The sequence below is a fragment of the Pteropus alecto genome, unplaced genomic scaffold (genome assembly GCF_000325575.1).
Source record: "Pteropus alecto unplaced genomic scaffold, ASM32557v1 scaffold50, whole genome shotgun sequence".
Taxonomy (NCBI): domain Eukaryota; kingdom Metazoa; phylum Chordata; class Mammalia; order Chiroptera; family Pteropodidae; genus Pteropus; species Pteropus alecto.
The window spans coordinates 12,278,574-12,294,307 of record NW_006431918.1 but is presented as its reverse complement, the minus strand read 5'-3'; the positions used below and the strand labels follow the sequence as shown (position 1 = coordinate 12,294,307).

The window sequence follows — 15,734 nt, the reverse complement described above, 5'->3', positions numbered from 1 at the left end:
GATATAGATTAGTTAAAAGTCATAAAAGTTTTCCAGTTATATTTCTTTTAAGATGTACTTGATTTTTTGAAACTATCCAAGAAAATACCTTATACTGAATGCTTCCTCTTTATTTATACAAAGACCCAAAGTCAGGCATTCATAAAGTGAACCCTTAATGTGACTTCTGAAATTCGAGTGACAGTACGTCATTAGTATGGACAAATATTCTTACATAACAAAAACAAAAATATGTTCAATAATTTTACATATTTTAATAGAATATTAGAAAAACAAAGCACTACTCTGTTTTTGTTGGGGTTTTTTTGTTGTTTACTTCACAGAAGACTCATCATAACTCCTAGAATCTTAGGGTTTTTCTAAACTGTTTTGAGAAAACACTAGCTAGAACAGTGAGACAGGCTGTTCCCAGTTGAGATTAGATCAAGAGCAAATAGACTTCCTTGTAGGGACATAAATTTTAATAATACTTAGAGAAGAAAAAATTACCAGTTCTAGTAACAATTCGAAAACAGTTTAACTAGCAATTCTGAGAAATTCTCTTCAGGACCAAGTTATTGAGATTTAATGTGAACCTCATGAACTCGTGGGTTCCTTTCATAGCCTTGCAATACTGCGAACACTTCTAGGTGTTTCCAATGAGGGGAATTCCAGCTATGCGTTCTTTTACTGATCACATTCAAATACAAAAAATTTTTCATACACGCACCTGCTTGATTTTTCATGTGAGAATGAAATATGGAGTCATTCGGAGAAAAAAATTCAGTCTCTTCAAAAAAAAGGCAGCAGGGGAATGGCTGCTTGTACTAAGTGAACACCAAAACCTGCATTCATTTTTATGCCCTACATGTTATCATCAATATTTTTTTAATGTTTTATTAGTAGTCGTTGATTAATTGAGTAAAAAGTCTGTGCCTACATGGCGATCATAGCTTGTACTAAGTGAACACCAAAACCTGCATTCATTTTTTTATGCCCTACATGTTATCATCAATATTTTTTTAATGTTTTATTAGTAGTCGTTGATTAATTGAGTAAAAAGTCTGTGCCTACATAGGGCCATCATATTTAGTTGTGCAGGTCGTTTATTACATAAACGTTCTGCATACAGTAGGTAGTGCACACACACTACATGCGTGAGAACTTGCAGTCCAGACCAGGTTCCGTCCAGCGAGCCGGGAACCCTGGCACAGAGCTGTGTCGCCAGAGGAAAGAGCATGTTTTTTCTAATTCACGAAAATGGGGCTATCAGCAGCCCTACTTACCAATGAGGGAATAAACACCATTTTGCTAGTAATTGTCTTTTCCCTGAGTCACAGCTTACTCTACTTGACCTGAGCAAAAATTGCTGTTCACTCTCTTCCATTTTTCTTTATATTTTTTAAGAGAGTCTTTCTTCTATTATACAATTATTATTAGGACAGAAGGGGTAAGGACAATAGGAGACAGAGGAAATGAAGTGGTAAAAATTCCAGATCGCCGAGACAAAATATACTTGCCAAAAGAGTCATTATTCATACCTTAGTTAGCATACTTGTTCTAAACTAATTGCAGTACAAAGGTCTTTAAATAAAATATGGAACTTTTTAAAATATTGAATTTTAAAGCAAGAAGAGTAAGGATCCTGTCGTCTAAAAATGCAATCGAGTGCAGATGTCATTTTCGTAATGTTCAGGCTGAGCTGTCATAACTAACTGTGACTTGGTGACCCAGTCTCAGTTTGAACGAAGTTTGACTTTTGAAACTAGTTTTGCTTGCTCTAAATGAAGTTTTAATCAGTGCTTTAAACATTACTTATTTTTCCCCAATCCTAAAAGGTTATTTAGTTTTCTAAGCAGACATTTCTTTAAGTTATATCCCCTTGAAATAAATATTTAGGCTTTAGTAGATGACAAGGGAGATACGCAGTATGTCTCATGAATGTTTGGCAGTTGATTTTGTTGTATTTTTACTTTCAGAATCTTTTTGGCAGTAACAGTCTTGATGGAGGAAGCAGCCCGATGATCAAGCCCAAAGGAGACAAACAAGTGGAATACCTAGATCTAGATTTAGATTCTGGGAAGTCTACACCACCACGTAAGGTAAGTGAAACCTCATTCCAGAAAAACAATTAGCTCACATTTTAACCCTGAAGAATTATATCTCCTTTGGGAGAATTTTATGAATATGTTTAATTTAAATTTAGTAAAGTCTATTACCTAATGCTGTTTCATAAATCTCAAGTAACAAAGTTATGAAGACTAATAAATTATTTTTTTTCCTTTCTGATGTTTTGGAAGTTATACACTTTCTATTCTTTTAGTGGTTACCATTGAAATGCTTACTTCACTTTTAAAGTTAATCATCCTCTTCACTGTCTTTCCAGTGTTAGCTCAAATTACTCCCCTTCTGTCTTTTGTGCTATTTTTGTCCAAAATTTTCATTTTTTCCTATAGTTAAACCCGAATTAGACAGTAGTAGTATTAGAATTCTTATTATACAATGTTTATTTACATATTCTTGTATGTTTGCCAACTTCTCTTTTTATTATTCCTTCTTGTATCTCAGACCTTCCTTCTCTAAGCCTTTTTTTCCCTTCTAAAGTACATCCTTCAAAAGTTCCTTCAGTGGAGGTATGTTAATGGTAAATTCTTGAAGCTTTGCTTAACTGGAATGTCTATTTTGCCTTCATTCTTGGAAAAGAGTCTGAGTTCACAATTCTTGATTGACAGTAAGTTTCTCTCATTCTCTCAGCACTTCATGGCACTGTTTGCTATCATCTGGCTCACATTATTCCTGTTGAAAAGTTTGTTGTCAATCTCATTGTAATTACTTTATAGGTAATCTGTCTTTTCTGTCTGGTCGATGGTATCTTTTCTGTATCTTTGGTATTCTGAGGCTTACTACAATGTGTCTAGACTTCTAGGCATAGATTTCTTTTTATTTATCCTGCTTAGTAGAAGTTGTACTGTTTTTATTTCTGGATTCGGATTTTCTATCAATTCTGGGCAAATCCATCATTATCTTTCTAAATATTGCTTTTCCACTATTCTTTTTATTCTCTTCTTTGAGGTTTCTGATTAGACATTAGTTAGAACTTCTCGTTCTATTTTTTAATTTAATTTTATTTCTAAAATGAAGTTCTGCTTGTTTTTTTTAAAAAAAGTATGCTTAGCTGATTTGAATAGCTTCTTATTCCTTTCTTATTTTACCTTTTACTTAGTTTTATTTTTTAATTTTGTTAAACATTTTTACACATATATATTTTATATAGTTCATGCAATAATTTCAACATCTCAACTCCTTGGAGGTCTGAATCTGCACTTATTGTTTTAGCTAACTCACACTCTTGATGGCTTGTTGCCTTGTATGTTATATACATTTTTATTACGAATTCACTTTGTCTGTGGGAATCCTGCAGACGTAAATTTTCTTCAGAAAGGATTTGCATTTGCTTCTGCTAGGAAGCAGGCAGTGCCGCCACCCTAGAACCACCTTCATGCCCTTCAGGGGTCCCTCGCTTAACAGGGCAGTCTCGGGTCCAGCACGCCCTCCCCACCCCAGGGCCTCCCTGCTCAGTGCTGAGATTGACATTGGTTCTGCCAACGGCACTACCTTTACCGCGTAGCAGCTCCCTGCTCCTTCTAACCCCTCTCACCTTGGGTATCTCCCTTACTTTCTAGTGAGCCCAGCACGCGCTGATGATTATATTTGTTTTAAGTTAGCTAGTATCTAGTCGTATTTCAGGAGTAAGAGGGCCTGTCAGCCTATGTAACTTGCCATTCTTGAAATACTGCTTTTCAAAAAACACTTCTTAGCTCTGAAAGTAAGCTACATGTTCTCAGGACTTGACAAAGTTAAGCCTCAACTAAAGGCTAAAGGGAGAAGCAAGTTGAGTGTGTCTTAATATGAACCAAGTATCTGCTATTCCTGCTTTATAAGAATTTCATCTGTGGTAGGAGCATTAGTTTGAATTCTTATATATAATAATTTTAAATTTAAGGAAAAACAGTGTACAGTTAGGAGAGAGATGATATTGTTAAATTGAGGTTATGTTATTTTTTTCATGACCCAATAGAATTTCAAGAGTTATGCATAGTACACATGTGTCTGTGTTTTAAGACTGAATTTTTTATTTGCTTCTTTTTTAGCAAAAGAGCAGTGGCTCAGGAAGCAGTGTAGCAGATGAGAGAGTGGATTATGTTGTGGTTGACCAACAGAAGACCCTAGCTCTGAAGAGCACCCGGGAGGCGTGGACAGATGGGAGACAGTCCACAGAATCCGAAACACCAACCAAGAGTGTGAAATGAAAATATTCCTCCACTGTGTCTGAATAGGAGAGAACTGAATCGCAAAGATAAATGCCGTTTAACCGAAGATGACTTGACATTTCTACTCTAGGTAGACCCTCAACTGAGTAGAGTTGAAGTCAAAGGGCCTTTCAGACATAATCAAGCAGTCGAGGCTGTCAATGGTGCTTTGTGGTATCCGAATGATTTGTAACATGTAAATAATGTGGGGAAGTAGTAGTGTTTAACTCTCAGAAAAAACATTTTGTTTCATAGTTAACACACTTCTAGTATTACTGTATTTATGCACTTTTTCATTTAAAACGTTGGTTGGGGTATTCCCAGATGTGTACCTTACCATAATTCCTTTAGGAGTTCTCGTTTTCCTCACACTACTCTATATAACAATACTAAGTTAACTAAGCTACTTTTAGGTTTGGAAATTGCTCTTTAAATCACAGTCTAACATTAAGATGAGAAGTAGGTTCACAATTTACCTGTCTTCCTGAAACTTCAGGTGGTAATCGTTAAACTACAGAGTATAGTTGGACTCATTCGTTGCCTTCAAGAATGCTAAGGATAATGTATGTACTGGTATTCAGACATAGTTCTCTGGTTCACGTACAGTTAGTTCTCAGTGTTGGAACTTTGTTATATTTTGTTAATTACAGTGTTCTCAGTTCATTGAGTAAAGATTCTTCAGGGTAGGATCTTGCACCTTGGAAAGGCAGAATAATTACACAATCAAGCCTGTAAATCACTGATGGCATGAGGTGATGATGTGCTCTCACACGTGTTAACATGTTATTAAACTTGACATTATTTGCAAAATGTAGTTTATTTAACTAATCAGGTACGTACCCAGCACTGATGTGCTAATACACTGATCAGGTTTAGACAGTGAACTTTAGTTGTGTTCATGTTAGTCTAATATTTGGTTTCCAATTTGGAATTAATGAAACAGTTAACATTCACTGTTAGTTATAGCAACATACTGTGATTTTTAATTAGACAGTAAGTCAGATTTATTACTCTAAGAAGGAAATTCTATGTTTGACACCATAGTGCCCTTTCTGTGATTTTTTTAACTTCACTTAATATTCTCCTTGGCCTTATATTTAAATCCTTATGCAATTAATATTTTATATCTGCATTTTTTTAAAAAAATAGATGTTATATAAATGATTCACATATGTAGCACCTGTTGCTTTTCCTGTAAAAGAATTAAGGATTTTGTACTGTGATTTATATTCACTGCCCCAATTCAAGAAATATTGGAGCCTTGCTATAATGTGAAGTCTTATCATCATGGATCTCTGCCAACCAGATTTCTGAAACCAGATTTCTGAAATCACCTATAACATGGTCCTGTGACATGGATATTGAGACCACAAATTTTAGTGAGGCTACAATTACATTTATCTGTCTTGGCTTTGCTACATATTTTAGAACGCAGATATAGTTGTGTGTTTGTTTGTTTAACTAAACGACATACAGTCTCTCCTGTGACATGGGGATATCGAGACCACAAATTTTAGTGAGGCTACAATTATATTTTTCTGTCTTGGCTTTGCTACATAATTTAGAAAGCAGGTATAATTGTTTGTTCGTTTGCGTAACTAAGTGACATACAATCCTTGATGTGTTGATTTGAGATTTATTAATAGTTTTGGAGGGGCACAAAGATAGGAGTGCCCACAGCTGAGGCATGACTCCCTCCATTCAGACCTCTAACTGTTGCCTGAGTACACATATGTGCCCTCATTTCTGGCCTCTTGGCCATAGTACTGTGCCTAATCAGTGTAATGGGTTTATTTCCCCAATTAGCAAACGAAAAACATTCATAACAAAATGACTTGTAGACTAGTAACGCTTGATGCTTTTAAATGTTTGCTTCTTTTTAAACAAAAACTAAAACCCAGAAGTGAATTTTGAGGTGGATTTTTAAATAAAAAAGATTGTTTGAGTTTCGCGTGCACAAGCTGTTTTATAATGAAAACACAAAATAAAATCTAAAATCATTGAAACGGCCTAAACATTCAAAACATACAGCACAGTTGGTATGTGAGAATACTAAATTGTGTTACATGGAAGATGAACATATTTTGAGATTTAGAACAAACACAATGAATATATTGTTAATTCAAAAAATAGAAATCTTTTTTAAAGCTGCCTATTAGAAGAGTCTAAAACAATCTTGAAACTTCTAGTATAATTTCTCCTCACCATTTTTGAATGTCTGCAGCACTCTAATGTGTAGAAATATTCCCATTATGCAAGGTAATTTAAGAATTGAAATGTATTCAGCAGCTTGTTTCAGAAAACAAAATCATGTGAAACATTATATTAAATTAAATTTAAAGACAATTTCTTATAGACCAATATTTTCCAAACATTTTTTAGAACTAGAAACTTTCCTAAATAAAATTTTGTGTGACCCCAATACATAAAGACTGCAAAGTTAATTTTATCAGTATAAATGTATTTTGAGTTCATATTTATGTTACTTTTTTTAGTCCATCACTAAGAATAAAATTTCTGAATAATACAGATATGAAATTGGGGTTATTGATAGTTTGAAAAACTTTAGCAGCCAATTTAGTTTTATACCTCATTTTATTTGCATACTATTAAGAAAATTTTGATTCACACAGACATAAATAAATAAAAATAACAGGTTTTAAACACATATCTCAGGAGCTTCTTTAATTAGAAATAGCTGAAGTTGTAGTCCGAGGTTCACATAAAGATACATTACCTGGTAGTAGAAGTTAATACACAAGCAGTTTCCAGTATGGTAAAATTGGGGTATGTAACAGATTAGAATGTGCATTTTTACTAAGTTTTTTTAAATAAGTACTTGCTAAAACAAAATTTAGATCACACCCTTTTAATACCCCTAATCACCTCCACGAAGCTGAGTTTTGGCCAGCCCTGTGTTGAAAACCACTGGTTAACCACGTGACAGTTATGTTACAAATCAGAAGCCTTTTTCTCCTACCTATTTGATCTCTACTTTTTATTCCTTATTTGAAAAGCTGTAAAATTTTATGAAGGTTTGAATACCAAAGTACAGTTCTGTGTTCAAAAATCAAAATTCACACTTGAATAATATAAGCTATTTAACCCACAGAGGGTATCAGTAAGCTATAAAAGGTGGTTTTTATATACACTCTATACATTTTCATCTTTATTTCTACCAGTACCATATAAGCTACTATGAGCATTTTAGAGAAGCCCATAAAGGTACTATGAGTGTGTATGTGTATATATAGCACTATATCTAATCATAGACTAAATTTAATTTGATATAGAAATACTGCTATACTTATACATTAAGGTCGTAAGTCATAATTTCTCCTGGACTCTTTATATTTAATTAATGGGGGTCACAATCTTCGTAAATGCATTTGAACTGGAAAGTGAACACCAGTGTTTTTCTGCTAGTGGGAGGTCATCTGCTTTCTCCCTTTAGTGAAATCTGTATTTTTTTATATTTTGTTAAATGTTAAAATCCTTCCAAATACTTTTAGTGCCTCTTTATTTGGCCCACTAAAAATACTGGTATTAGTATTTTGAATAAATGCAAAGTCTTTGGAATTTTAGAACAATAGATGCCACCACCACCACCACACACACCTCCACCCCGCTGCCTCATATTCTTATTATTGGGTCATTCTGATAGGTCTTTTCCTCCATTTTAAGATAAGTAATTAGGTCCATGACAGAGATTATATATATGACCAAATCAAGTGGATACGCAGAGAAAGAGACATATCCCTGGATAAGAATTATTGTCAATACATCTGATACATGTTACTCTGTACATAATTTAAAATACTGAAAACTATGAGATAAAAAGCCATGGTTAGATGAATATTGTAGACATCATGGACTTGATAAGATGAAAAATCAATTGTCAGGTTGTGGAGATAATTGATTTTAGTCTAACTAAATATGTATTACTACAGCTTGAAATAATTTAGTTTGTCTTCTCTTACATAGACTTATCTTTTTTTAGGTTCAGTATAATGTCTATTATGAGTTTCAACAATTTAGCTTCTGCTTCCTTTAAAAACACATGGCTTTGTGTGAGCTCTTGTATCCCAAATCAATTGTTGATAATTACCCCAAATTTCAACAGCAAAATCTTATGTATAATTTATTTCGCCCCTTTTTCACATCTTCTTTTGTAAAGATCTAATTGTAGATATTTTCTGCTGCCAAATAAAACTTTTCAAACAATTTGCTTTCAAGACCTTAAATAGTCACTTTGGACACTGAGGTTGTGAACCAGTAAAGACATATAAATTTATATTTTCAACTCATCTTAGAGTCTTTAAATCAAAAATCCAATCCTGTCATTAACTATACGTTCCAGTCCTCCTTCTCTAGGGTCACTCATTTTCTGCAACAAAGGTGCCACTAAACTATGCTAATAGACAATAGTCACTCTCTCACTAAATAGGAAAAGCTTCTAAGACTGTTGCCATGTGCCTGTGTCCTTGTTTTTCCTCCCATCTAGCCAGTGCTACCAGCCTTTTGTTGAGTGAAAAGGTCAACAAATAAGGATACACATGCAACCTTTACCATCAGAAAATATGTTTTTTATAAATAAAACATGATGGAAAATAAGCAGCTGGGCTTCTTCATTTCTACGAGAGTTTTCAAACACCTTTAGTACATCATAAAACCCCAAGAATTACTCTAAGTCACTCCTTTGACCTACCCAGCCCAGAGTTTTATAGCTCTGACTCATTAAATCATATTTGGGAAGTTTGGGGAGAGCAAGGTTATCTTCTCTGGGATCATTCTCTCCTCATCTGTCTTCCTATCATCTTGTAAATGGTGAAATTTCTGGATATTTACATATAACTTCTTTGGAAAAAGAACCTTCTTTCTCTGATAAACACCTTTTGAATTATAGTTTTGTTTGGAGTTTTATGGAGAATAACTTGGCAGTTTTGTGAATGTGTTATTGCGTGTTTAAAAGCTGAGTCATTGAGGGGAGGCATTTTATTAACTGTTGTGATGGATAACACTCCTCCCTTAGAATCCCCATTTTAAGGTTACAAAAAATTTTCTTAATAAAATAAATGAACACCTATAGAAAATCAAGTTTCTAAGATGTATTTCTATACTTCACTAGACAGGATTTTATTACTGCTACTAAGGATTACGTTGGTGATTAACTCCCAGTATAACGTGTCTCTGATTTTGTGACAAATGATGCTCAGAACATTTTGAATACTCAACCTATAAGATACATAGTGGTACAGAAAAGAAATCAAATCCCTCAAAATAACCCACTTTCTCAAATAAGGAATTTTGATGGTTAATGTATCAACTTAGTGAGGCCGTAGTGCCTGGGCGACAGTGCCCGTGTGGTAGTTCCAACACTGGTCTAGATGCTGCTGTGGAGCTTTCTGTAGATGTGATTAACATTTATACTTCATCAACTTTGAGTAAAGCAGATCATCCTCCACAATGTAGAGAGGCCTCATCCAATCAAGGCTGAAGGCCTTAAGAGTAAAAACAGGTTTCTCACAGAAGAAAGAATTCTGCCTTCAGGCTGTAATGTAGAATCCTGCCTACAAACTGCAAACTCGCCAACCTCCACAACTGTATGAGCCAATTCCTTAAAATAAATCTCTCCAATGGATGGATGGATGGATGGGTGGGTGGATGGATAGATGGATCAATCCTATTGATCTGTTTCTCTGAAGAAACCTGACTGATACAGGTATTAATTCATTAATCTGAATGCCTCTTACACATATACCAAGCAATATTTTTAAGGTTTAATTTGAATGTATTGGCAGTCTCTATGCCAAAATTTTTTTCTCTTCTGAAATTAAAGTGTTGATGACTTTCTGAAGCCATATACTAACAATAAAACGTGTTTCCACTTCCGGTGGCCATAACTCTTTTGTCTTTCGGGAACCATTAAATTGGCGTCTCTGATGAGGGGAACAGCATGCTAAGAGGAACAGAAAGGTTATTGGGTTCTTGCTGGATGGGGCATAATATGCTACAGAGAATAGAATTTCATTTGCTACCACTTGGGTTGTATTATTTAATTATTCCTGTTTTAAATTTCCCTTTTGTATGTAAAACATATACTATATACCTCTAAAAGTATTTTTTCATCAACTGTAAAAATGATGAGTCTGGAGGTTGCTTATTCCAATCGTTGGACAAAGAAATAATTCTAGAATTCAGATTAAGAAGAAAGTACTGCTTTCTCAGGTTTTTATTTGAGTGGATGATGGCCTATTAAAAATGAACTGATTTCACTGAAGTAGATTCTACATGTGTGGCATTACTCTACGTGCTGTGAGAAACAGAAGAAACTCACATTATCTTTATCCTCACAAATTAGTATATGTGAAATAATGACAAATGATATGGGACAGTAAATAATTACTTCCAAGGTACCAATGACGAGCTACCAAAGGAAAAACTGCCAAAGTATCCTAGTCAAGAAAAGCTTCATAGAGATGAAGATTGAGCTGGACTTTGGAGGACTGGCAAGAGGAAAAAAGGAAAGAATAATATTAACTATTTATTTATTTGTTTGCTATTAGTTTAGTTGTTTTATGAAAAGAGTGTAAAAAGGAGAAGAAAAGAGGCAGACTATGGAGAGCTGTGTATTGGGTGGAAGATTATAAATATTGTCCTAGTTATGCTATATAACAAAATGTAACAGCTTTAAAAAAAAAAGAGTCAGCTATTCTCACAGTTTCCATGGTCAGATAATTCAGAAGTGTCTTGGCAGGGCAGCTCTGGCTCAGAACCCTAACAAAATGACAGTCAAATCAACTGAGACTGCTCATCTTGGGACCGAAGAGTCTGTTTCCACTGCGGTTCCCTCACATGGCCATAGACGGGCAGGAAGCCTGTGAGCCTCTCACGTGGGTTTCTTCACAGAGCTGCTCAAATATCCTCACAGTGTGGTAACTGGCTTCCCCCAAAGCTAGTGATCCCAGGGGCCCGGTAGAGGCTACAATGCCTCTTAGGACCTACTCTTAGATGCCACACACTGTCCTGTCTGCTGAGTTCTAATCGATGGGTCATATAGTCCATTCCTGATTCGTTGTGGAAACAGACACACAAGGACACGAATAACCAGGAAGGGTCGCTGGGAGCACCTCAGAGGCCAGTTATCACAAAGACAGAGTCGAGTGTTGAGAGATGAGGTGGTGTGTTCTGCACCTCGTGGTACTAGGAGCACAGGATCCTGGATTCAGCCATTGGGGTGGTAGTTTCCTGAATTCGGATTCCTGACTGTTCCCTTGTCTGGCAGTTCTGTGGCATTGTCCTGAAAATCATTTCTAAAGGCCTTTCACATCAGAGATTGTAAAGCACTTTCCTATCTTAAATTTCTTTTTGTTTAAAATGATTAGAGTGGCTTAAATCTGTTCAAAATTAACTCAGGCCAATCCTCTTGCGTTCTGGAATAATTTTTTTCTTTACTCATATTATAAAACTGTAATGAAAAAAATTGGGGGACAAAGAGGAAAAATGCCCACAAGACTGTCACTTCCCTATCTTTGATTGAATGTGCAGTTGTAGTCTGCCTTTTGCTTCGACTACTGTCATATTTTCCCAGGTGTTAAAGATCCTAATTGTCATCTTTAAAGACTGCATAAAATTCTTTTAAATATTTAAAATACTCGGTGATAATATCTAACGATACGGGTGTGGGGGTTCTAGAACCCTGTCATATCCTACCACTGGCAGCAGCGGTACGACTTTTTTAAACAGCACTCGATCGATACAATCTCAAAGTCTTGAAACTGTACTTAACCTTGAACCCAGCAATTGCATTTCAAGGAATTAGCCCTAAAGCATTAATCAAAGGTGTGCACAAAAATTGATCTCCAAGGAGCTAGAAGCGTATCTAACAATGGAGGGGTAGTTAGATTGTACATACATGTGTATGTAGTCATTTATAACACAGAACAATAATTTTCAAGCAGGAGAGACCTCTAAAACAAAAGAGAGACCAAGTATTTGGGAGATCCAGTCTCTATCTTGCTTTAATTAGGGTATCTTCACTTGTTCTCTTTCTACATTAGAAGATAACTAAGATTTTATTTGAAAAATATGTTTCACTACATAAAAAAAGTTCTAAATGTTGCGATAAAAGAATATGTGATGTCATGAATCATTTTTCAAGATCTGCTGTGTAAAAATTAAAGCTATATAACTAAATGTAGTATAATCCTATGTTTGCATGTATCAGAATTAACATAGCAGGATATCACCACAGATATTATAGAGATTAAAATTAGGAAAAAGATATGGACAACCTTAGGCCAATAAATTTGAAAATTATATCAAATGAACAAATTGTTAAAAACAAACAAAAAATAAAAGGAAATTTGAATCGTCCCATATCAACTAAAATGAATTTTATAAACACCTTTTCACAAAGAAAACTTTGGGCTCAGATAAAATTAGTGAATTCTACCAAATATTTAAGAAATAATGCCAATCTTATACAAGTTTAGGAATACAAGGTAATATGCTAAATCAAAAAAGAAAAAAGGGAAATTATATGATCATCTCAACTGGTGCTGAAAACTGGTGGTAAATGTCAACATCTGTGCATAATTGAAAAGGCAAAACTCAGCAAGATGAAGTAAAAAGGGAAGTTTGTTACAAAGAAGATCTATTTTAAAAGTCTATCGACAAACCTCACTTAATGGTGAAATACAGACAACTTTCTCTTGGAAACCTAAAATAAAACTATTATGTCTACTATTACCACTTGTATTCATTATTGTACTGAGGGACGCAGCCAGTGAAAAGTTAATTGTATTTTTCTGTACCCACAACAAAAAAATCAAATATGAAATGTTTTTAAAAGATGGAGATTGTGACAGTATCAATAATACCAAATACTCAGTAATACATTTAGGATAGAATGTGCAGAACCTCTTTTGTAAAACATTGTTAAGAATAAATAAAACCAAAATGAAGGGAGGAATATGCAGTGTGCGTGCATTGAGTAAGTCAGTACTGTAAAGAAATCAGGCTTTTCCCCAAATTTATCATTAACTTCAATGCAATCTTATTTAAAATCTCAGGATATTGTTATTTTTTAATAAACTGTAGAAACTGATTCTTAAATATTTATAGAAGCGTGAAGGACCAGGAATAGGCAAATACTCTTGAAAAAAAGCTATCAAAGATGTACCACACAAAATTTGTGATTTGTTATAAAGACAGCAATTAATGCAGCGTAATATTGGTACAAGGAACTAAAAATACATCAATGAAACTCACGAAAGAACAGAAACAGAACAACACACGTATAAACACTTGATTTATGACAAGGCAGCTCTACAGAGCAGTGGAAAAATAATATTATTTTTAATAAATTGTGGACAAACTGGAAATCTATATAAATAAAAGAACATTGACTTCTAGCTCACTTCACAAATGAATATCAATCCCAGTAACCTATGATTGACATTGTGAAAGCAAAACTATAACAAAGTTAACAACAGGATAACTTTATCATGATTTGGAGTAAGAGAAGATTTCTTAAAGAAGACAAAAGAATTAGTCAAAAAAGTATTGATAGATTCAATTACATTAAGATTAAGAACATCTGCTCATCAATAGACACCATTAAGAGAGTCAAAGGCAAAACGCACTGTGGGTTATACTTACAACCCATGTAACTGACAAAGGGTTTATAACCTAAATATATTTAGAGCCGGAAGACAGAAATGAACAGAATTTTCACAAAAGCACATTAAAAGTCTCAAACATATAAAATGGTTCAATCTTCCTAGTAATGAGGAAATGCAAATTAAAACCACAATGTCATCTTACTGTACATCCACCAGAATGCTTAAAATTTAAAAGACTCCCAATACCAAGTATTGACAAGGATGTATAGTAACAGTTATTCTCATACAATGGTGGTGGGAGTTCAAACTGTTACAACTACCTTGAAAGATTGTCATTTTTTGCCGAAGTTGCACAAATGCATACTCTATGGCCCAATAGTTATAGTCCCAAGTACAGGCCAAACTGATATGGATGCTCATGTTTATGAAAACACATACACAAGAATATTTATGGTAGCATTATTTATGAAAACCAAACATGCAGAATAACCCAAATGCCTATTAACAATAGAAGATAATGCATACTCTTACAATTAAGTATGTAAATGAAAAAACTATAGCTATTCACCTGAACACAGATGTTCTCACAATGTTGACTAAAAGAAGCTAGACACGAAAGAATGCTTAACATATGGTTTTACTCATAAAGTTCAAAAACAAAGAAAACTAAATCATGGCATTTAATGCATGCTTACATGGTAAAATAATAAAGCAAGAAATCAATTTTCATAAAAGCAAGAATAGCAAGCACGTTGGATGGGGAGGGAGGAGTAAATAGTGATGAAGGGGTACATGAGGGATTTCTGGGGTACAGGTAATGTTCTATTAATTCTCCTTATAAAATTGTGTTATAAAGGTTATAAAAGTGTGTTTCTTTTGTAATAATTCATTGTGCATGGTAAAATAATAAAGCAAGAAATCAATTTTCATAAAAGCAAGAATAGCAAGCACGTTGGATGGGGAGGGAGGAGTAAATAGTGATGAAGGGGTACATGAGGGATTTCTGGGGTACAGGTAATGTTCTATTAATTCTCCTTATAAAGTTGTGTTATAAAGGTTATAAAAGCGTGTTTCTTTTGTAATAATTCATTGTACTGTGTATTTTTGTCTCGTACACTTTTATATGTTTTATTTCATATAAAAATGTTAAAAATAAACTATTGTCAAAAAATTTTAACCTGAATCTAACTTCCAGAGGACAGAAGAATAATTTAAATGATAATACTAGGAAGCAATTGGACAAAATACAGAACAATCCATATAAGACAACTTGCCCAGTCTCTATAAAAAGTCAGTCATTAAAAAATAAAAAAAGAAGGAATGTTCTAGAACAGAAGAGAATAAAGAGACATAACCACAATACTATGTGTAAGGGGAGAGGGGGAACTATATAAGACATTTTAGGCACAAATAGAAAATTTTAAATGGACTAGATAATAGATAATAAATTACATTAAAGAATTATTCTTAATTTTCTCAGGCGTAATAACAGTATTATGGCAATATAGTTGAATATCTTTCACCAAATAGATGCATGCTGAAATATTTAGAGTTAGAGCATCTGAAAAAAAAAATCAAAAAAATCTGAAATAAATCATCACAACACACATATACAGAAACAGGTTTAAAAAAATAAAGCAAAATATTAATAACTGTTGTCAAGGTGGTGAGTACTTATTGGAATATTCATTCAACCTTTCTATTGAAGAGTATGATAGTAGAAAATTAAAAAATAATTAAACAATTAAATGACCTTTCCTATACCTAGAAAGATAAGGGGAAAAAAGGAAGGCAGCAAGAAGGGAGGGAGGGAAGGGGG

At 34.1% G+C, this 15,734-nt stretch overlaps 1 protein-coding gene across 8 annotated transcripts in view; it reads left to right on the top strand.

The window, feature by feature from the left end:
- GAB1 (GRB2 associated binding protein 1) overlaps positions 1 to 8,533 on the top strand; it is a 112,781-nt gene extending 104,248 nt beyond the window's left edge. For all 8 annotated transcript variants that reach the window (XM_006906295.3, XM_015585114.2, XM_025042960.1 and 5 more), the window contains 2 exons: positions 1,959 to 2,081; positions 4,131 to 8,533. In XM_006906295.3, coding sequence (XP_006906357.2) covers positions 1,959 to 2,081; positions 4,131 to 4,289 — 282 coding nt within the window. In that variant the 3' untranslated portion in view covers positions 4,290 to 8,533. The remainder of the gene's footprint in view (positions 1 to 1,958; positions 2,082 to 4,130) is intronic.
- The last annotated feature ends 7,201 nt before the right edge of the window (positions 8,534 to 15,734 follow it).